The sequence below is a fragment of the Semicossyphus pulcher genome, unplaced genomic scaffold (genome assembly GCF_022749685.1).
Source record: "Semicossyphus pulcher isolate SPU_LCO1_2020_fin unplaced genomic scaffold, fSemPul1.0.p SCAF_9, whole genome shotgun sequence".
Classification (NCBI taxonomy): Eukaryota; Metazoa; Chordata; class Actinopteri; order Labriformes; family Labridae; genus Semicossyphus; species Semicossyphus pulcher.
The window spans coordinates 6,662,224-6,684,508 of NW_027211770.1; the positions used below are offsets into that span (position 1 = coordinate 6,662,224).

At 41.5% G+C, this 22,285-nt stretch overlaps 1 protein-coding gene across 26 annotated transcripts in view; it reads right to left on the reverse strand.

The window, feature by feature from the left end:
• rims2a (regulating synaptic membrane exocytosis 2a) overlaps nt 1–22,285 on the reverse strand; it is a 143,123-nt gene that overhangs the window by 54,671 nt on the left and 66,167 nt on the right. For 13 of the 26 annotated variants that reach the window (XM_069655879.1, XM_069655874.1, XM_069655875.1 and 10 more), the window contains 7 exons: nt 16,512–17,461; nt 7,465–7,676; nt 6,083–6,202; nt 4,423–4,522; nt 4,132–4,255; nt 3,128–3,174; nt 2,717–2,829 (listed from right to left, as the gene is read on the reverse strand). In XM_069655879.1, coding sequence (XP_069511980.1) covers nt 2,717–2,829; nt 3,128–3,174; nt 4,132–4,255; nt 4,423–4,522; nt 6,083–6,202; nt 7,465–7,676; nt 16,512–17,461 — 1,666 coding nt within the window. Of the gene's footprint in view, nt 1–1,630; nt 1,679–2,716; nt 2,830–3,127; nt 3,175–4,131; nt 4,256–4,422; nt 4,523–6,082; nt 6,203–7,464; nt 7,677–7,880; nt 7,949–16,511; nt 17,462–22,285 lie in introns of all 26 variants that reach the window. The other 13 variants (XM_069655891.1, XM_069655880.1, XM_069655899.1 and 10 more) reach the window with 3 other exon arrangements.

Genomic DNA, 22,285 nt, shown 5'->3' on the forward strand with positions numbered 1-22,285 from the left:
TGGAACTGAAAGCAATTTGCCTGAATGCCATTTCCAGTGAAGTGAATTGAAATAAAATGCTAAAGGCAAAATCAACACTGTGCTCAGCTGAAATGATACAGTCTACCAGTGATGTTGTATCTAGTAATGTTCACTGTGCATCAATATAAAGAAATCAATCATGCTGTTGCGTTAAAGACAGTTCACATTGAAGGGGAAGTATGGACTCCAAAAGAAGACACTTAGAAGGAGAAAAAAAACTCCAAGTGAGGCCTTAAAGAAAGAAGATGAAATGACAACTAAAACTTCTAAGCTCTTGTCCATACTTTAAAAATAAGGTTATGAAAAGGGTCTGCAATATTTCAAACTACCAGCTATACATGCAGCAACGCAAGAAAAAGCATTCAAGACAAGTCAATAGATTTCATAAAGGCAAAAACAGGCAACAGAGGGCTTACGGGAAAACAAATTGTACCAAATAAAGTCTAAGCTTGTTGCCTTCCAAACTTCCAGACACGTCTAAATATGTCTGAACTGCACTGTCTTTGAATTTGGTAAACATCTCAGAAGATTTACCTTGTAAAAGTAAAGATTATTTTATGAGTGATCATTCAAGTGGTCCATTAGGAAACTATTCAAATATACTCATATGAGCGGTTTTACATTTTGTCAATGTTATGATCTATGTACTGAAACATAGAAACCTTAGTGCCGATAAAAACAACTTCAATTACTTCAATTTTTACTCCATATCATGTGTTTAGACTCTTCTCAATTTGAAAACTCACGGTGCAAATTCTTGTTGAGAACAAAAAACAACATAAGCAACCTATTATAAAAGTGTCAATAGATAAAAATTCAGAAATCAAAGCAGGAGTGTTTCAAGCTATCTGAATCAAAAATGCAAACCCACACAAAGTTATTCTAAATCGTTCCATTAAACAAAACACACAAAATAAGACATTAAGGAGACCTGACAGAAGGAATGTCTTCATAGCTTTGCTCAGTTCAAAGTTTGTTAATAGAGAGGTACAATTTGCTTATACGTGTACTCTCATCTAGAGGGAAAGTGCAATTTGGTGGGGACAGTGAACTTGGTATCTGTTCACTGCAACATGAAACCAAAGAATTAGGACTAATAACCCATTAGCTGCTAATTTACATTATGTCAATTCACACACGGAGAAGTTCTCCTGCAGATGTGTGAAGGGTTGGAGTTTTAAAGGCCAGGATTTCATGTCACAAGGAAACAGAAAAAACCCAAGTCTTTTGTCCTAAAAAAAAATTCAGGGAGACACCCTCCTGCATTGCCAAAGTGACCTGATGTATAACACAAGGTAGGTACAACTCTGCTGTCAAATCAGGCAATGGAAGAGTGTCTCTTTGATGTGTTCAGATTAGTTGAGCATGCACTATCTAGGAATAATGATGTGAATGGGTTAAAATGAATAATTATAATTCTCATCATAACAGTGATACCAAGAAATCAAATTGAAAAAAATGACACAATGCACTGCACTGAGAGGGAAACTTGAAGCTGCCATTTCCCAGGGAATGCATTTTCCAAAGTATGGAAACAGAAAAAAGGCCAGTCAACAGTCAATGAGCAAAGACCAAATAGAGATTGTGCCCTTCAGACAGGGCCCATTACCTGGACCCTAGGGGGAAAAGGCGTTGTTCTTCTACTAAGGCTTTGGCTCTGGATAAGCAAAAATTAAACAGCAAAAAAAAAAAGAAAAGAAAGAAAATGCATAAAACTGAAACCCCATAAAACAACGACACAAACTTACAATATACGCTCGACAGAAGTGTGTAGCTTCTGATGAGAGATTTAGTCCAGTGGGTTCATTCTTGCTTTACTTTCTCACCTTCACTTCTATCTTCACTTCTTCTTTCTCTGCTGATTCCTTGTCCCTAAGCTGCTCTGCTCTGTTCTGCATGGGCCCCTTTGAAATTATCAATGAGTCACAATTATATCTCTCTTTTTATTCTGGAAATGGACTCCTCTGCTTCAAAGCTTGCGTCATAGTGACGTTAAACCCTTATTATTCATAAACACAATATAAAGACTGTTCCAGAAATATCATACTATCAGTGCTTTACTGTGTAGAATTACTCATCTTACAAGAATTAGATGACCTGAATAGTTTCAGTGTACAGTTATTTAAGAATTTCAAGGTCAGTGACTCACTGTCAAAGGTAAGGCATCTGGGCAAGATTTGGGGTTTGCAGAATGCAGTGCTTATTTTCAAACAGCTGACATCCTTTTAGTGTCAATGTGAGTCAAATTACGCTACAGTGCAAGAAAAACATGTCCAGGAGATATTACCCAGATGCTAGAGCTATTTCCCCTGTGGATCCTAAATTTGAGAGTTGATTTATCTCTTGCTTTAATGCAGCCCTTTACCCATTTACCCCAGGAGGGTTTTTATACTAGATAATGGACAACACACACAGTAACCTGATCTACAACCCTGTGCTGGGCTGGTAAAAGGCCAGCTGAACAGGCAGAGTGAGACAGGCTGTAGCTGGCAGTCCAACGGTTAGAAGCAGGATTTAATATATACCTTGAGTTTAATAATCACTGCACAATGTTAAAGGTATATTCCACAATATAGTCATATATATACTTAATAACCCATCTGACAAGTTTTCAACAGTGGCCAAAGCAATCTAACAATGCAGTCCTTTGAGAACATTTCACATGTAGACTGTACGACATGCTGAGGTCACTCACTGAGAGCTGTCCTGACAGGTACTGGGGGGCGTCCCTCAGCATGCTGGGACTCATGGGGGACGTGACGGAGATGGATGGGCGATCCATCTTCTGAGACTCAAAAGAACTCGAACCTGACAGGGCACAGACGACACACTCAGATGTTTTCTTAGTGATGTTGGTTTTACTTTGTGGCAACCGTAACATGAAGCGATACAATTAGAAATGCAGACAGTAGTAAGGAAGACAGAAAAATACAAACAAAAAGAGAGTGACAAAGGGGGCAAGAAAGCTTGCCATGAGAAAGACAAATACGTACAGGCAGAGTGAAAGATGCAATTCTAAGACATTTCCTTCACTTGATGTTTCTAGGCTGATTTCATAGGATAAAACAGGGTAATGAAAAAGTCTTAAGAACTTGACAAGACTTACTTGATTCCAGTTGTGCATGTGTGCTGTCTGGTATCCTTGGAATATCTCTGCAAAAAAAACAAAAAAACAAAAGCATGAATGTGGGAGAGAGGACAGAAGGAGGGATGGAAAAGATCGATTTGAGGTAATGCTGACTGCACTGGGCTTTAATGACTGTAAGCACCACATTAGTCTTGATTCACCCAGCAGCTCTCTCAGCAGCACACAAAGCAGGTCAGATATAGGAAGTGACAAAGGTGCTGCTGTTTTTCCCAAGAATTAACCATTTAAAATACACCTGGAGGAGAATGTGCAGGAGAAATAGCAGCCTTTCATTCTGCCAGGCTGCGTTGTTGGCCCCATACAAGGCTGACAGAGCCACAGCCGGAGGGAAGGAGGAACAGATGTTGAATAAGCAAGTCAGCAGCACTCTTTCGCAAACAATTTTCATTACAAAACAAACTAAATTCAATCTTTGATTGCACGATTTAAGTCTTCATATCATAGAGAATGCAGTTGACAGTTAATGCAGGCAGTGAAATGCTACAATCTGATGCATAATCCCTGTTTTGGTTGTTTTAGTTTGGGACATGGATTTTATTTCAATAATTTCTTCTTAACTGAATAAATGTATTCTCAGTGGCTGAATCTAATGAAAGACTATTTTGAAAAAGCCTCACATGTTATGGTACAACTCTTCAATTAATGTGAAAAAGCTCTTTTAAAAAGTCTGTGAAGGTTCTCAGTAATCCAGGCCATGGTCATTCAAACATATACAGGTTGACATGGTAAAGAAATACCATGTCAACCTGTATATGTTGCTTCTTGGCAGAAGAATAACACTTAATTTGATTAACAAATCCATCCTCTCCAACTGATTATTCCTTTTTCAGGGTCACAGGGGCCTGGAATCTGTCCCAGCATTCACTTGGTAAGAGGCAGGAAGATACTCTGGACAGAATGTAGAACTGTCAACTGTCTTGTGAAGAATACTTCGGGTTTGTCAGTGATTGTGAAGCTCTCACCCTATAGGCCGTGAGACCACTAGTTCCACCTGTGGCTCAGGCTTTGATTCTAGAATGATATTGTAAACTTCTTTAAATGTGGCTCCTTGTAAAAGCTTCCCATTCCACTCCAGCACCTGGTCACCTGCAAACACACGAGATACACATGGAACATTTCAATATTTGATTATGCTGCCATCTGTGTTGTCACAGTATAGAAAATATACATTGTTATGCACCATTAAATATACTAAATACAAACCCACTATTTGAACATCTGAATAAAAGTTTGTGTGTAGGGTTTTTTAATACCTGGTCTGAGGTGTCCAACAGTGTCTGCTAGACTTCCTTTTCTCACTTTAGTGATAAAAGCACAAAGTCTACCAGATTCTGTCATCTTGCCTCCAACCACCTGAAGAAACAGAAAAGGGACATTGAAATACATACATAGTAGACATGACACTTCACATGACGTTTTTTTCCCTTTACATAGTAGACATAATACATGTGTCATATCACATGACATCTTTTTTTCCCTTTAAGTAACCTGTTGATGCTTTGGCTAAAGCTTTTGCCTGCAAGGTAGACATCTTCAATCTTCAATAAAATCAGTTAAAAGACGGGGTCAGGGGTAAAAGTGCATCTCTGTTTTTCAAAAATGTTCAGAGCTGGGCCTTCTTCCCCAGAGACACGCTGCTGCTCAGTGGGTCTGTAGCAGTGCAGGCCTGTGGGCTAGAGCTGTACTGTACAGCCGTGAGCTGCTGTACTACTTTCCACTCAGCTTACATGGGCATCATACAAATAAAAATCCCTCTTAATGGCAGCTGAATGCCAACATACAAAGGAGCTTAGGGAAGTCTGCTAAATGAAATGGCTTTATGTAACAGGCTGGAGCCAGAGAAGAGACTTGCAGAGGAGAAGAGAAAGAGAGGGAGAGAAAGAGAGAGAGAGAGAGAGATGGACGGTGAGGGCGAGGCTGGCAGCCTGACTGATGGACTGACTGGCTGGATTGCAGAGTTGGCTGGCTGCTGCTGAGCGGACAGAAACGCACAGAGGCACTGAGCAGACACAAACATGCCATTTCAGTAGGCTCATTCAATCAGTAATGATTTTTCCCCATCTTGCTGCTCTCTGTTCTGTCTCTTCATGGCCCAGCATGCTCCTGTGAACTTTGACTGCTCAGCTTTTTCACCAGTGTACACCACCTACAGATTTATGCAACAGTGAAAGGGGAAGAGAAACCAAAGCATCTACCACAAGAAAAAATCAGGTATATGCTTTGGGCAATGTAGTGACTCTAATGCAATAACAGAAAGGTTTAAATGATATAACTTATAGCAGTAGGATATACAGCATCTAAAGCACAAGGAAAAAAACACATTCAGCAGGTATATAATATATATAAAGAGTACTGTGATGTTAATATTCAATCCATAAAACATGCAAAACAAACAATGATTCAATCGCCAAACTGTGGAATTACAACACCCACATATCTAGACTGGCTTGTTTCCTCTGAGCTGCTAAATGCAGTTCATTATAGTGCTTCAATATGAGGGAGTTCAGAAAATTATACAGCTCAATATCAAACGCCTCACATGAATATTCATCAGGACCATAATCGAGTCTATAATGAAAATTAATACTGAGTGCCACTATGATATAATCAATAATTGGAAGCCAAGGAGAAAGCCCACACAAAAAAGACAAAATAAAGTATTAATCCCAGCTCAGAAGTTGACAAAAATGTTCATAACCAACACTGATAGTCACCTGTACCTGCAAACTTACCAACATTTTTTGTGCCATATGTGCTCATTCTGCGCATTTGAACTTGCTTTTTGGGAGGTAGAATAATGATGCTGCAGCAGAAAGCTTGATGATACAGCGCACAGTTTGAATTGTTCAGCATTTTATTGTGTGTTTGCATTATACCTTCAGACACAGCCAGACAGAGTCATTATAAGCTCACCTTCAGACCAAGCAGAGCTCCTGAGTCTCGAGGCACACTTCCATCTTTCATGCGCTTATTGAGCAAAATACGCCCTATGAGGCGATCCCCATCTTTGGACGGCTGCCACGTCACCGGGTGCTACAAGGTCAGAGCAACAACACACCTTTTGTTTAACAACTCATCCACTCAAATTTGATTACTTCAGACCAAAGCAGACAACTGTTCATAGTGAAAAGGGGGCACAGGGAAAGTAGTAATTCACTCAGGGAAGAAAGTTCACACAAACTCTGTTGACTCATCAACACAGATTCAGTTTTTAGATAGCCATATGCTCAATATTCAAAATCTAAAATATGAAATATTCAATTTGTACGCTGATCATGGATAAAACTAAAGATAGGAAACAACACCTGACGCAGTAGTGGTGAATGTTATTCCTAGAGCTTGTGTGAACCTGCCGGTGTGAGGATGGAGTGAGCTTCATGCAGCATCCCATGCAGAGTAAAGCAAGCAGCCCCAACACTCCTCAAACCAGCTCTTCAAACAGAGCAGGAAGACTGGAGTCTCCCTCCGGTGTTTCACTACACACAAACATAAACCACCGTCTAGTGGAATAGTGAGAGGAAAGCAGACAGCGAAAAAGGGGGGGAAAGGTCAAGATACAAGAACAAATGAGGTGAACCACGAGGTGCAAGTTTAAAGATCCAAAAGGATGAAATTTACACAGTACACAATAAAGCCATGAGACACAGGTAGGGTGAAATCACAGACGCGCAGTGGAAGGGAAAAAAGAAAAACAAATGTTTTTATTTTTTGTGCAAAACAAATCCAGTCTTTCCTGTTTTGTGTTTTTACAATAACTGGGTTTTGCTATAGAAGTGAGTGGAAAGTTGAGCAGGGGGCAGGTTCTGTCTGGACTGGGTGCTATGGGGTAGGGCAGCAGAGTGAAAGGGACGGGCCTAAGTAAAGGTGTTCCAACTGAGCTAGAAAGGACCGCTGCAGAGCAAGAACACAACATACGGAGGAGAACGAGCATGCAACTAGGAGAGACCCACATTCCTGTGTGCCATGACAAACAGAGAGGTTGTGTGTCAATGCTCTTCTTTTACAACTACTGTAAGATGTGTAGTTTCTGTTTGGGGAGCAAAACAGCAAGTACAGGTAGCAAGCAAAGAGGGTGCCCCCAAAAGACTTTTCAAGGCAACACCAAGCTAGGTGAAGCCAAAGTAACCGAAAAACAAAAAGAACGAAATCGCAAGAGAAATTCAATTAATAAAACGTCAAATAAAATCCAAAAAAACAAACATCTCACCTATTTACACTTAGTGACAAAGAGCAAACAGAGACTGGATGGGTAGGTCATAAATAATAACAAAATGCAGGCTAGATTGTCTCAGTACCTTCTCACTATGGCTATGCTCCTCGTTTAGGGTAGTGCTACTGCACGTATCAACTCCCGAGTCTTTAACCTGCGGTTCACACCATGCCAAGTCCTCTTCAAATGAGTGTCCCCCAAAGCGCACCATTTTCTTTTGCCTCTCAGATAAGGTGTGTGTCGGCTCGGACATAAATGCCTGCTCAATAGTTTTTCTTTTTCCCCTTTGACTGTCCCCTACAGGTGTGGGATAAAAACAGAAAGAAAAACAGAAAAACAACATGCAAAGGTGTAAATAAAACGAAGGAAACATGAAATGACAAAAGACTCTGGGAGGGGTGGGGTGGGGAGGAGAGAGACAGAGAAAGGGAGAGAGAGATGGGGGTAAAGGGGCAGGAGGGGAGGGGGGGGAGGGTCAAGGCAGGGCTCCACATGTCTCACCAAAGACATTGGGGAGGCCTCGCTGCTATGCCAAGACGCATGGTCCCACCAATGGCCATCCAAATCTCCTGTGAGGTGGGGGGGAAAGGACGCACATTCACGAGAGAGGACAGCAAGAGGGACGAGTGAGGACACCACAGACCACAGCGTACAGACAGGAACACACAAATTAAACACATACATACAGCACTAAACAAGACATCCAAACAGTCATTTATGCACACAGCCACACTCTCACTGCTCAAACCTATGCAACTCTAAGAACCCTGCAGAGAAAGAAAGATGCTGCTCAGGTAAGAACACACACAGGATAAAGAATGATTTGACCATCACATTACTGCGCAGTCAGGGTAGGACAAAAACCTAAGGTTTCTCTGTTTGGACATTCATGACCATATGTTTTTTTCCGCCTCTTTTCCTTGTTTTTCCTGCAGGACATTAAATCTCAGAATGATCGTCCCCTGTGTAAAGATACTGACAACATACAAACTCCACAGACAAGACCAGAAATCAAAATCTCTTAATATCGATGCAATTATAGATGTTCAGTTCAGAATTAACTTTTTTCAGCACATGGTGTTTGACACTCAGCTGTATTGCTTTACAATAGCTAAGAATGTTCTGTACAAAAACAGTTCCATATTATGTTAAAAGGTGCAGTTATGCATTACACAAACACAATCACAGTGATGCATCTGGGCACAAATTCTTTCAACTGAAACACCTTCCTCCTTTCTTTCTATCTTCTTTCTAGATAACAATCACTGAAAGCACCCTACATGTAAGGTCAAATCAGCAGAAAGTCACATTTTGTTTTAGCAAAGTGAGTAGCTGCATATTTAGGAGGAAGAGCAGCAGATCTCTAATGTGTTTTACTATGGATTCAGACTGCTGTGCCACACAGCCTTAACTGACCTCAATCTAAAGTGCACCAGGGAGAGCTTTTAAAGATGAGGCTCTGATTACAACTTCTGTTGTAGCACCAGTGGACACACAGCCTTGAAAAATAAAGTCCAGGCAAGTGGCTATAATGATGTTACAGGATGGAGGTTTCTGGGACAAACTTCTTAACGTTTTTATCATTAATCCAGCTGAACGGTCGGTGAGGGTTAGACTCTTAAGAGAGCAAATCAAGACCTACCACCCGATCTTTTGATGCAAATTCTGTGCTTCCATCAAAGTAATAATAATAATAAACTTGAAATGAGTATTTGATCTACTGGAAAGCTTTGTATGCAAAACCAACTTTGACATTCTACAAGATTTGCCCTGTTTTCCCAAGTGGATGCACAGAGCAGAGAGATGAAGAGCACTTTCAATTTGATTAAGAGGCTTAAAAATCCTAGCTAATTAGATGAGAGAAAAATATTGAATCTGAAGGTGGTGCTTAGATTCCCACTGGAGAGTATTATGTAGGTAGGAAAAAAAAGTGCTGAAGGCTGAGGACACCCAAAGACAGAGAAATGAATTTGGTTGCCAGAGAGATACTGCTGTCTCACTGCTGAGAAACTGATCATTTCTAGTGACGAGCATATATCCACATTTAACACCCCATCACGAGGAGGCAACGGGCATTTTAATATTATTTGCTTGCTTGACTGGCAAGTCATTTTACAATTCAGTAATAGTAGGGCTGGGTATCGATTAGGATTTCTCAATTTGATTCGATTCTGATTCACAAAAACTGCAGTTCCTTGAGTGGCCACTTGAGGCTGGCTCCAGAAAACAAGAAATAACATTACCGCAGATGGGAAAGTGCCAATTTTTACAGCAGAAATAAACATGTTAACAGCCTGGTTCTAAAAACGGTTTTGTTATAAATATCTAATTTTATTGTTCAGGATAACTGTACGGGGGGTGAATTTTTTTTTTATAACACACCCGTTTTAATTATGTTAAGCCTTAAATTATAGGGGCCGGATCACTTGATTGACAGGTGGATCCTGCTGGCTGTCTGCTAGACGTCAACACAGACACAGACACTGAGCTTAAATTCACTTGTTTGTGTTGTTGGAGCCTTTTGGGGATTTTTTCATTCAGAGTTTGGACCAATAATCTCTCTGTTGGATTTATGGAACTTTACGGCTATGCAAGAAGTCTGAGCTTTAGTTTTCCAGTGAGTTAAATGCTAGTGTTATTGTATTGATATATTTTTAGCACTAAGTAGCAGGTATACTGTGCTTGCTTTAGCTGGATTGTTAGCCTGTTCAGTGTCAAACATTTATTTAATCGTCGGCCAGTATATAGGAGTCAGGAGTTGTTGGCTTTTCCCCGGAGAGATTACAGCAGATCGTAGTGATGAGAAGATCGGTTACTTTACGTTTTCAGTTACGTGTTGGCTCACCGCTCTCTCACTGGGAGAGCGAGCACCTGCAGTCAGTCACCGTCACAAACAGAATCTCCTCCTGGCAAAGTCATACTAGCTCATTGATTATTTATACAGTCTATGGCTAATAATATACGCTGAGGAGCATATAGCCTAGCTTCATAGCCGTAGCTGGCTGATTCATGCGGCCCGCCCATAGAGCTCAACCATAGGCTTTAGCTCGGTCACGCTCCGCCTCTTTGCCTGCCTCTGGATTAGCCGGCTCTGGCATTTCCAATATGGCAACCCCCAGCGCTGGCGCATTTCGGGTTTCAAAACGCTCCTTCAGAAACCAAGTGGGTGACGTCACTGAGACTGCGTCCATTATTTATACAGTCTATGCTCCCTCACCACAGTGTTTCAGGGGGATACGCTGAGGCGTGTTGCGTTCAGGAGCACTCAGAAACGTGAGTGATCAGACACATTTTTACACATTTTTTTAAAGATCGATCTTGGGATTTATTCATCGATATTGGGTCATTCAAATGACAATCGATTCAAATTGGAAAAAACCCAGCCCTAAGTAATAGTGAAGTGAATTATGAGCTTTCCCAATGAAACAACCTGTAGTAATGCATAGAAAGTGAAAAAGAAATAAATACCTTTTGGTACTGACATCTTGCACATGTACATGTCCGGATGTTTATGAACTTGTGTGCTTACATGAATGTCTGTTGCTGTAGTGAACCTGAGGTGCCGCAGGCACAGGTAAGGTCATCTGAATATACTGTGCTTGTGCAACCCTAGGGCCTTATACATCACATTTGCCACACTTCACTTCCCCTGCAAAGAGCTGTAGAACCTAATGGATCTATACAGGACGGGCCTCCTTCAGGCATTATCTGGCTGAGGATTCAATCTGAGGGAAATCAGGGAACTATGATGGAAAAACATAAAAATAGACTGCTTCTGAATGTAGAGGAGGAGGCGATGGGAGGCTGGCATACAAGGGTAAAGAGGAAGTGTTTTTCAACAAAGAAAAAAGAAGCTGCATGGAAGAAGAATGCTGTGTCAAGATATTGCTACTGTGACTAAATATAGCCACATCTTCAGGTTCTCTAACAATATGAAATACATGTATATGCAGCTGATGCAGAAATTCAGTACATAACATACTGAGAGACAAAAGAGATCCTGCTTTAAACAATTATTCACATTTAATACATCTCATTACTACAAGTCTTATTTTCATAGCTTGCACCATTGTTACTCACTTATTGTTATAATTATATAATATAGTAATTGCTGGTGCAGGTTGTTTTTTTTTTTAAAATAAACTTACATCAGCTTAGCAACATGATCTTATTGGAGTGACAACTAAATTGAAGGTAATTTTTTTTTTTTTGCAAATTTGAATAATAATCCCTCATTGCACAGGGCTGCCCATCTAGTGCAATATGGGGTCAGTGTCTCCATTCTTGCATAATGTTACTTTATGAACCACCTGCTCTGACGGGGGCTTTGGGTCTTATTGTACCATTCTGAAACTAAAAAATAAAAAAATATGAATGAATAGATTTTGAACGTATCCAAGAGAAAAAAAAAACAAAAAAACATGAATGTGCTTTCCACCGTTTAAGGTGTAGAACAAGTTAAAGAAACAGCTTTTGGGAGGGGAAGTGCAGCGCATCGATGTCACTGTAACTGTATCTAACTTCCTTTTTCTGCCATTCTTGTGCAACGAGCTTGCTAACTTTAGATTGTGGAAGACTCTTTAATGCAAAAAGTCAGCAAAGGAAGAGCACGCGCAGGTGAGCAGGTAGACAGATGGACCAAATGAATTGTTTGGAGGGGAATATTACAGGCCAGCCACAGACAGAGAAACTGGATTTTGGGGGGTCCATATGATTTGTCAATTACTGTCAGGATGTAAAGAAAATTTCAACACTTATGATAAAAGATGCTTCCAAAATATATTGCCTACCCTAACTGTAATGGTTAGTTGCAAGGTTACTCCAAACCAGAAAATCAAACTTTCCTTCTTTTCTCTCTCTGTGTAACTATCTCTCCATCAGTCTTAAGGAATGCTAAAACTACTTACTGTACACAGTCTGCTCTGTGATAAAACATTATGGATGTCCTGGACAGGCTTTTCCCTCTGTGGCCCTCTAACCCACAGCTGACAACAGTGATTACCCTCTTTGCCTCCCAGCTGCTATTCTGTCAGCAGCATAAACACCAGAGCTCAGTTCAGCAATGTAGACACTCTCATTGTACAAGTCACTTGCCTAATGTGGCCTAAATAGTCAGCTTAAGGCTTGCATTATTTGAACAGGAAGAGGAAGAAACGTATCATGCAAATCACCTGTGGTTGAGACAGTAAGAAGTTTGCATTTATTAGTCTATTTGAGACCAAAATTAGATGCTATTTATATCTCATCACAAGGTTATATCAGTCTTAGTTTCACCTCCACCGTCGCCTGTGTTCCCTGCCATCAAGCTGCATTACCTCCTCCTGCTCCCTTTGCAACCCTTATGTCTGTCAAAACGAATTTGAGTGGGCGCAAGCATGTAGGTACGTACAGCCTTTCCCCTTTCTTTACCTGAAGCTTTATTACCAGTGGCACGCTACAATTGGGCACTGATCCCCAGCGAGAAACGGTGTGGTTTTTCAGGGAGCAGGAAACTCATCACGGCCATAAATTGTGAGCATCAGCAGTCTGCGCCCAACCCTGCCGTTTCGCCCCGGCTCCGAAGCCCCGCAAAGTGCTGATTCAGGGCGAAGGCAAAGCGCAGGCAGTGGCCGAGTTCTCTACCAGCAGGCTCTCCATCACTTTGACAGCTCAATAAAAACCAGTGTAAACTATTAATTGGATCATTAATTATTGATGCTGTTTTTACTACAATTCAAGGGGCAAGAGCAGAAAAGAGGCAGGGGTGAAACAGTGTGTATGTTTAGACATAGTCACCATGCAAGAAAGGTGATACAGTGTCGTGTTGAACCCCCAGAGGAGGCAGAACTAAAAACATATTGTAAAACAAAAGAACCTACTTCTCTTATCGAATAATAAACACATTAACTATTATGGTAGAACAAGTTAGAATATTTTCTAATGTCCAGCTTAAGAGCACAGACTACAAACCTAACAGACATATTAGAAAACGTATCCCAAAAGGGACGAGGATGTAACTTAGGCTGTGCTGTCACTACACCATGTCCACCTCTGTGCTGTAGTTAGCCAGCCAGCCTCTCCCTTTCTGTCTGTTCGGCACTATTATGAGACTGCATGTCAGGGGAATCAATATAGAGGAAAACACAGAGAGAGGACCATCGTTATAAATCAATCTCCAACGCTCGCAGGCACAAGCCAGGCCCATTACAGCTGGCACACCCTCTCTCCTCCAGTCTCCTCCCTCCCTTGATCTCCCCTCCTTCTTATCCCATCAAGACCTCCTCCTTCTCAGCAAACCCCTCAGGGTGTCAGAGATTTTAGAGCATGACATGCACCCTACTTAGCCTGCTGTTACAAACCCATCTCCCGGCCCAGTCAAGATGAGTGCAAAGACCCAAAGACGCTGACAGTCCACATACGGCCAAAAGGTGCTTTTGCCCTTTTTCATATCCCTCCTTCTCTGGCTTCACATGCAATTACAGTTGAGGTTCTTTGCTTTGCTACTGAGGTGCTTTTTTAGGCCATTTGTTCTCCGGTTGAGGGGAAAACTCTAAGGAAAATACTCAAAGAGTGCTTGGTTTGCATGTTATAGAATATGCAGGAAGAATCCTTGATTAGGTCAGCTTTTTAAACTGAAAGTAGATGTGCATCTTGATCAGCGTCTTTTTGGAAGCATTTAAATCATATGTTCAGTTATGTAACCTGTTTCAGTCATGCTATTTTCAACACCATGCTAATGCTAATGAAATGATGTGATATTTCTGTGTGGCCCTGCTTTTTTAAAGTCATACTACATTCCATAATGTCACATGTACAAACCCAGGCTTGGATCCCCTCTCTGCTGTATGTTACATCATTAAGTCTACTTTGACACAGTGCAAACAAGGACACTCAAGTTTCAAATAAATGGTTCAGTAAAATTTTCTGAACCATTAATCAGGCTCCCTGCATGCACCATATCACAGCAGACTTAATTATGTCATTAATTTATGAAACTGCCAATTATAGCTAAATAAAGACAAAAAATTGCTCAACATAATCGGCTGTCCGAGGATGTTCTGTAGCTCGTGTGGAAAGCTATACTTATTCAGGCCAACGCTTCAACTCCTTCCTTTGTTTTCCCTCTCTCCTACACAGGCTGACCTGTGGAGGAGGCAGACAGAGGCAGACAGAAACAACAGAAACTCTGACCCTCGAAACAGCCTGCTTTTCTCCCTATTTTTGTACCATGGCTTCCTGTAAACCTGGAAACTCCCACATCAATAATGTAGCACCGGTGTTGGGCTGCTTCCTTTAGTGAGGAGAACAGTTACATAACAGAACAGACCAAGTGAATTCCTCCCCTCTCCTCTAGTTTAAACACTTTGAGCATGTGACAGGCACTTCTGTGTACTGCTACTGACAAAAGCAAACTGTGTTACTGTACTTCCCTGCTTTCTATCTTTATTCCTCCAGTTGTCAATTGCACCTCCTCCATTCTTTATATTTAGCCCTTTTAACATTTCTAAGGTAAAGCCTCTGTAATTAAAGGTTTGACAACAAAATCAATTTGTAATTACAACAACTGTCAACCAGGTGGAGCAGTCAAGAGGCTAACAGTCTAAACAATTGCTTTTGATGTTGATGCTATGCAAAGTGGCATTTAATGTAGTCACTCTGACTGATTTCCAGCGTATGTTTGTAACTATAAGCAGGTAGACATTTGCCATAAGTAATTTTATCTGAATTTCTTTTTTCCAAGTTCGCTTCAAAGAGGAGGATTGGCCATGCTGCACCATACCTTCATAACCACTTCTACTTTTTGATGTTAAACAATATTTAGATGCAGACAGCTTAAAGAAAACTGATATAGCTAATAAAAAAAACAGCAGATCATGCAGCAAAAAAAACCAAACTAAAAACAATGTTTAACAACAAACCACAGTCAGATTTTGCTCCCTACCAAACTGGATGGAACCATCTTACTAATACCATATTTGTAATTAGCCACTACAACAGGAAGAAGTCAAGGCTAACAGAGGAGGTAGTATGCTAAAGTAAAACATACAGTCAACCTCTGCTCTTTCACTGCCTCTTTACCAATGGCATCCTTCATTCATGAAATATAACAACTCAATAAAACACAATGCAATTGTTAACTCAGCTCACTTTGTTTCACTGAAAAACCACACCCAGCCCTCTCCCTGCTTCCCTCTGTCCGTCAGTGATGTAACACTGTACATAAGAGCAGACGGATCATGTGAAACAGCTGTGTTAGAACCTGAGAAAATTTACCATAAGATTACAGGAGAAGTCCTTGAGAGCAGTAGCTTTACATTCATTTCATACTCAGACACACACACACACACACACACACACACACACACACAGTAACATCCATCCACATAGAAACATATCTGGCAGGCTCATGAGTGAACCAAACCTCCTCCTCAAATGCACGAGAGCTGTTAGAGAAGATTCATAGAGAACACACATAAAACGCAACAGTGCTTTCAAATGTGTAGGGCTCATTTTAAAGATTTTTATAGAAAATGCTTTGATTACATAAAGAAGCAGATCGTTTAAACTTATGTTACCACTCGAATCACAAGCTGTTGTGTTTCCTGCCAAAATAATTGACTGGTTAGAAAAATAACTAAACTGAAAAAGAGCATATAGAAAAAAGGACTGGCTGACTAAGTGCCTGTACATGCATGTACAAAAATTTTTTTGGTACTATCGATGATAGAAATGTCAAAAATCCATAAAGAATCACGTTAAAATGATTTTTTGTCTTGAAAATAATGAGCCCTACACCCACCTATACACGTATAAACATAAACATACAAACATACAAAGCACATAGAGAGACTTCATACTGGGGAATGTGAAGGTTATATCTCAGTCAACAGCTGCAAGAATCCATATCAACATGAGAGGGCAACAACAGTTCAATTAGTTATAATATGTAAAAATTAAATCAAATATTAAATTAAATCTTTCCTGACAACTAAAGTCTGATAGCTTTAAGAATGACTTTATACTTGCATGGAAAAACAAGAAGTGTGTACATCTGTATAGCATCATGTAACGGTATATAAAGCTATCTATCACATAGAAAAGCAGCAGAAAGAGAATAGACTGCGTGAGGTTGGTGCTGAGTGTGGCCCTTACCTTTCTCACTGACTGACTCACTCTCTATCTCCACGTCTTCACAGCTGGTGTACTCTGGTGTGGTGGCCAGCTCCTCCTCCGAGCTGCTCAGCGACACCTGCCGCATCTTTCCTCCCTTTTTGGTTTTGTGGGGCTTGGGGGGTGGCGGGCGCACCGACTCTGACTGGTCGGAGCTGAGAGAATCATTCCTCAACATGCTGTCCATCTTCTCCCTCTTTGTCTTACGGACAGCTGAACTAGGGTCCAAGTGGTGTTGCTGCCTCCTCATAGGATCCCCGCCTACACCCATGTCACCTCTCCGCAGGTCGCCAGATCTGTCACCAAGTACAGGGCTACGATGTGGTGTAGGGGGGCTGTGATTAGAGGTTCTATGGCCTCCAAGGCCAGGACCCATGGGCCCAGGGGAAGAGCGGTCAACGGAGTAAGAGCGCTGTCCCACCATAGGCGGCCGGCGCTCGGTGAGATGCTGTCGAGACAGCCGGATTGGGCCTGGTTCATCCTGCTCAGTGTAGGCCAGGGAGACATCACTGTGGCGGCGCTCGTGCCTCAGGCGACCTACCTCAGCATGCATCCTCATCTGCTCCTCATAGGGCTGCGGCTTAACAGGATAGCGTGCCAGGTTAGGGTCACTGCGATAGCGTGCCTGGAATTCCTCCTGGCGCTGCCGCTGGAGGTCATACTCACTGGGTGGTCCATCTAGCTCCTGGTCCAACGGGTATTCCTGGGAGTGCCAGCGTCCCGGGCCCCGCCGGTCCCGGTATCCCATCCGTGCTGCATCCACATCTTGGTACATGTGAGGGCCCCGCGGAGCCCGCCGGGGGTCCCCATCCCCATAGTCAGACGGTGATCTGGGCATACCGCCGTCCGTCGGGGCATACTGTGAATGGTCACCCCCCTCCCTTTGGTCGTATTTTTGGTTTGGATCCCTGGATGCAGATGGGCTTCGTTTCCTGCAGATCAAAGAATGAAGAACAAAAAGGCTGAGTTTATTTGTTTGGTCTGCTGCTTGTTTACATGTTGATTAGGTCTTTGCTTATTTCAGAGGTCCGAAAATATTGTGTTTTGAAAAAAAAAAAAAAAAAATGATGATTATATGTGCATGTTGATAATCACAATGTGTGTCTGCCTGTTTGCAGTCGAAATTGTGAGATATCAGTTAGGCATTAGCTTTACAGTACTTCATCACAATCTCTGCTAAGGCTGAAGACTTCAGTCTGTAGTACAGGTTCACTTTACTCTGCCCTGCACTGCATAGGCCACAGTCCCTGTCAAAACCTGATGAAAGCACGCTCTGTCTCTGTCACAAAAACACACACATACCACTCCCTCTTCTCACTGAATAACATGGCAGGTAGCATTCCATAATAATTTACCTAAAATATGTTTAAGGAAAAAGCTCTTCCAATTAAATTGAATTATATGTAATCCATGTTTTGCAGGCTGTATTCTCTAAAATAAATGCAAAAAAAGTATTCACAATTGAAAAATCACGGAGGTTAAATGCTGTTAAATTATTGAGTCTGATTTAGATTGCTGTATCTTCTCAAAGACAATGTTGCATGTAATACTTGACTCCTTAAGTGCAATAGGCAATGATTCATTTTCATTTTGATAGCACCTGATTACTGTGTTGATATACGTAGGTACTTATGTCATCATAATTTGCACATGCATTATAAAAAAAAACAGGATAACACATGATTAACAGCACAGCCTGTCAGGATATGACCTGTTTGCATTTCTAAATTAATAGTGTGAGTGTGTGTTTAGAGGCAGTGAGATGAGGAACCAGGCAGTGTACAGAGAGTAGTGCACTGTTAAATGATTCAGAGTTTTACAGATTGTATCTGTGTGCAAAAGTGGACATGAAGGCCTGATGAGAGACAACAACAGTTTCGTGTGAATTTCTTAAAGCATGAGTAACTTTTATTTACTTAACCACCTTTTTTACTTTTGTCAAAAACCTCAACTCAGAAATAAGTAATTTAAATACACACTAAAACAATGTTCTCTGCTAAAAACATACTTTTAATCATTGTCTGAAATAGCTGTTTCCTTGTCTTACTCACGCACTGACTACTGCAACTCCCTACTGGCAGGCCTTCCTGCATGCACATTCAAACCTCTGCAGATCCAGAACGCAGCAGCGTGACTGGTCTCCAATCAACCCAAAACGTCACGTCACTCCACTGCTCATATCCCTCCACTGGCTCCCAATTGCCGCTTGCATCCAATTCAAACCCTGTTGCTCGCTTACAAAACAGCAAAAAAAATGGCTCCTGTCCACCTGAACTCCCTCATCCAGGTCTAAACTCCCTCCCGCCCACGCCTGGTACTCCCATCACAACAGGGCGCTAAGTCGCTAACTAGACTCTTCTCCTCAGTAGTCCTCAGGTGGTGGAATGAGTCCCTTTCTGTCTTTAAGAAAAAGCTAAAGACCCAGCTCTGTCATTGAGGATGTTGTTGATGTTGATTAGGATATTCATGATGATGATGACTATATTGACCTTGTTGATGTTATCGATGAAATTACGCCTTGTGCACTGCCTGTCAGCACCTGTGTCCGATCGCACTTGAAGCTGTCTTACTGACTTTGTTCCCTCCTGTCTTGATCGTTGCTTGTGTTGTATTAAGTGTCAGATGTACGTCGCGTTGGACAAAAGCGTCTGCTAAATGAAATTGTAACATTGTAAGCCCTCTTTGTTGCAAGACGGAGAAGAGTTATTTTCCAAATCACGAGAAAATTAATTGCGAAGCTGGATGTTTTCAGTGTGGTTACAGTCAGGAGCCCCACATTTCCTCAATTAGTTATCAATCATTTTATCTTTGTCTGACTGTCAGAAAGGAAACCAGCCAGGAAGTGGATGAAAAGCCTGGAGGAGGCTAACTGTGCGTTAATGCATTTATTCTTTTGTTGAGAATCAATTATTCATAAGATACTTTTCTCCTACATTTCTCCCACTTTTCCACCACAAGAATAATGACATTTTGGTAAGTAAAAAGCTCTGTGAAGCATCCCTTTATTTTGTACATGACGACTTTCCAACAATTTCAAAGGGCTCCATAAATCACTGCTGCCAGCCTTTCTCCCTGGCCAAAGTAAGGACTCCTCACATGTGATTGGCTGATACACTGAGGTTTGGTCCCTGCCGACTGCATCACAGACCATTTGGGTTAGTCTAAATATAATGAATCATAAAAGAAATCAAATCAGTGCTGATGCATGCAGAAAAGATGCTATTTCTGTTTTCTGTGTTGAATTTTTATGTTTAAAACTGAAAAATGTCACGTGACAGAATGTGGGCTGTTAGAGAGGGGCAAAAGTAGAGCAATGATGCAATTCAAATTGTGTATTCTAGAAACAATTGTACATTAAGTTAAATCATTATTTATATTAAAGCAAAGAGGACATAATAACAAAATACCCACAGTAATACATACAAGCTATTTTTGCGTGTTAGCTTTTTGTTCTTACTGTTTGATGCACCCTCACTGGCCTTCCCAGTGTAAATTCCAGCCGTAGTTTGCAGACTTTTTTTCAATAAAAGTACAAAGCTTCTCCCCAGCACCACAGCGTAGACAGCAGTCAGCAACTAGCTGGCGAAAGCAGTGGAGTATTTAGCAGCTACAGAGACAGATGTTTGCCTCAGGAGTTGGTAAAGACTAATACAGATTTTGAAAGAGAGTGAATATTGGACTTAGATTTGCAATGTGGCTGAAAACATGACACAAATTAATTGCTTTTGTTGCTTCATTGTTGCTGGATGACCTTAGTTTCTGGGAGGATATACACCACATCTGAATACATTGCAGAAAATGCCCGATGAGTGATTTCTGCTAAATGAAGTACAGATAAAAAACATCTTAGGAAGAAGAAGTTGAGATATGCAAATAACAAAACAAGACTAATGGGTGTAATGAACACATCCTTATTTACAACAAAGAAAGTCTCTGTGATGCAGCTAGCTCACAGGAGTGACCTCTCCTTTATGCTTTACATCAAAACAAATGTCTCCAATCACCTTAGAATCCAACAGCAGCCTTACTAGTGAATCAGACTCGGCAGGAAAAACACATGAGGACTGCTGCATTATTCATGATCTGCTCCTTGATACTAACTGAGCAGAGCTTCATTCACAAATTCAAAGTGAAGCGCCAGCAGAAATTATAAGCTGAGCTGGGGACAGGGGGCCGTGACTTGGATGGGAGATGATGGGAGAAAATGTGATGTTGGGGGTGGGGGTGTGTGTGACGAGCATGACACACATCTCTTTTGAGTGGCTCTATGACGATGAAGGCATGTGTTACGTGTGCATATGTATAGGTGCATGTGTTCTCTTTTGCATGCCTCTATGTTTCTATCTTAATTTTGGCTCTCTGCATGTCCACAGGGCTTTTAGGCTAATGTCCCCTCTGGGATGTTGTCTTGATATCCTACACCCTGAACTCACACATGCACATAGAACATGCACATTGCAACAAACATTAGAAAACTGAATTTTAGCTCTAAATCATCTTGAGACAAATATTACATTTCCCTGGTCCCGTTTAGCCTTGTATGTCCTCCCTGTCCAAACAGAGAAACCTCTATGGTAGCTAGCAAGCAAGCTAACTTTGCTCCTTCAGCATCTGCATCGTGATGCTAACGCTGCCAGCCCCAAACCAGCCTTCAGTAAGTACAACAGAGCGGTGGCGCAGCATTAAATTTTGTACTGTGCATTATTCCCCCATAGCTCCAGCTGCCACTGCTACTGTAATAGCCTCTCTGCAGATACCTCTGAGCTCTCCACAGCTCTGCCATGACACACTCTGCTGATCTTGGATTTGCATTCCTTCCTCAGTGACACAGAAAACGATAGAGAGGGGAGAGACAAAAAAGAAAAAAAAAAAGGAAAACGGGGGGAAATCAGAGAGAAGAATGAGACAATAAAGCAGGTAAGGATCCCTTTGGCTAAACATGCAGGCGGTGTGCATGGTGAATTCAGCTTTGCTTGTCAGGCTCAAGCATGAAGTGGTAGGATGAGACACCATAAGGTCGTGATGCCTGTGATGCTGCACAGAAAACTGGCTGCTGCAACGATTGAGTCACGCACCGCACAGTGACATACTCCCTCCATCACATCCCCTTATATAGCAAGATGTGTGTGATGCCACTAAAGACACAGCACCGAGCGACAGTGCAGGCAACCTGGTCTGCAGCAGGCTTACTTGCATTGAATCATCCTAACAATTATACAATAGAGAGTCATGTTGCCTGCATGGTACAGTGTGGGAATAAAGAGAAGAGCTGCTGTAGCGTTCCGTACATTTCTGCTGTGGGAATAACAGCAGCCCTTGTTACTGCTGTTGCCCTGTTCTGAGCTAACTATAGAAACCCTCTGCTGTAAAAGTGTACAAGGCCTCATTGGCAACAAGGACGGCGAAGACAATATGATTCCATTCAGGGTGGGTCACAGTGCTCTGACTTTATGACGAGAGGAAGGACTTTTATATCTAATATGGGGGGGAAAAAGACTCATAAACCTCTAAAACTGATTGTTCTAAGAATAACCTTTCTAAGACTGTTCTTTTAAGCCCAATGGCTTATTTTGATATCAGAGTAAGAAAAATAATCATGCATCGACATCCAAGGCAAACTAGTGTTAACAGACCTTTATACATCTGTCAGAAAAGAAGCAGAAATCTTTTAAATGCTGTGCAAACATGGCTTTTGTTATAGCTTTTAGAATTGCCTTTTCCCAATTTCCCAGTTGCAGATCAATCAATCAATCAAT